This window comes from Acanthisitta chloris, unplaced genomic scaffold, assembly GCF_000695815.1.
Source record: "Acanthisitta chloris isolate BGI_N310 unplaced genomic scaffold, ASM69581v1 scaffold1938, whole genome shotgun sequence".
Taxonomy (NCBI): Eukaryota; Metazoa; Chordata; class Aves; order Passeriformes; family Acanthisittidae; genus Acanthisitta; species Acanthisitta chloris.
Window position 1 is genome coordinate 113707 of NW_008687490.1, and position 1403 is coordinate 115109.

The window sequence follows — 1403 nt, forward strand, 5'->3', positions numbered from 1 at the left end:
AGCCGAGCCGGGGGGCTCGGGGTGCGGAGACACCGGCCCAGTGTGATCAGAGGAAGTCCCAGCAGCAGCAGCAACCGCAGCAGCAGCAGGAGGAGAGAGACCTGGAGGCAGGGGTGCCCTGTTCTCGCCGGCAGCCCAGTCGTATCCCCTCTGTGAGAGTTTATAGTGGATGTACTTCAGCACTATCTCCCGGTTATCGTAGCCTCTTCTCCCCGGGTGAGCCATAATTCCCAAGAGGAAGCAGCAAGAGGAAGGGAGAGAGGAAGAAGAGGAGCAGGATGAACCCAAAAAAGTAAAGCAGCCAATAATAATAAAATTAATAACACCAAAAATTATAATCCAGTTACTGTATTGGACACGGTTTCATTCATGGTGGTGTGGGGGAGTTCTCAGGGTCTCGGAGGTACTTTTGTCTTCTCAGTGTTTCCTCCTTGGTTTGAGATGCACGGCATAAATAGGGATTAAAATGCTGTAAATACTTTACTTCCAGGTGCACATTTATTACTTATTATAAATTTACTTTAGGACCATTTCCTCCTCGGTGTTGAAATACATCTTAAAAAATATTATACCGACTCAAAATCAGGTGCATTTTCCCCTAGGTGCTGGACTACCATGGACACGAAGGAGCGGACGAGCACACACCGTAAAAACTGCAATTCAACACGATTTGCTAAGCAGCCTTGGATGGACGTTAATCCAACGCACTTTAAGCTAGAAACCTCAACGCTAGGTTTTGGGTTTTTTTGTTAAGTTACACAAACTAAATTTCCTCTGTAAAGTACTTACTTGGACTATAAATATGTTCCTCTGTCAAGTTTCCTTTAAAAACGAAATAGCAACAATAAAATCCAAACATCACAAGTCTTCAGAAACATTAAGTTCTGGCCGCTTTGATGCTTCAAGTCACCAAGGGGACGGGAAAGGGGCAAAAAAAAAATATCTCTACGATTTCAAATGTTTTTTCCCAGACTCCTGTTTAACAGACATCTCCAAAGATGTGTCAAAGCTCAGAAAATCCCGCCTCGCAGCCCGGGAAGGCAAACAGCCCCAAAGAGACGGAAAATCCTGGAGACCAGATGAACCACATTTGAATCCAAGCTCTCGCAGAAGTGCTCTGTTTTTCCCTCCAGTGCAACGTACAGACATATGCATTTACGTAGTTTCATTCAGACACCGATCGCAGGAGCCCGGTGCTTCCACACACACGCACGCACATACCGATTTAGAAAAAAAAAAAATTAAAAAACGCATGTATTTAGGAAACGAATTCTTTTTCACAAGAAAGAGCGCAAAAAAAAAAAAAAAAGAAGACTTAAAAAAACGAAAATAAAAATAAAGAAGGAAAATTGCTTTTGACTGCTGCCATTTCCCGAGCAGCTTTGTATCGGCGGAGGAAGAGC

At 43.8% G+C, this 1403-nt stretch overlaps 1 protein-coding gene across 1 annotated transcript in view; it reads right to left on the minus strand.

Annotated features, from left to right (window-relative positions):
• Window positions 1-225, minus strand: part of BCL2 (B-cell CLL/lymphoma 2) — an 89873-nt gene extending 89648 nt beyond the window's left edge. The window contains exon 1 of the mRNA XM_009080604.1: window positions 2-225. Within this exon, the coding sequence (XP_009078852.1) occupies window positions 2-225 (224 nt within the window). The remainder of the gene's footprint in view (window position 1) is intronic.
• Between the last annotated feature and the right edge of the window lie 1178 nt (window positions 226-1403).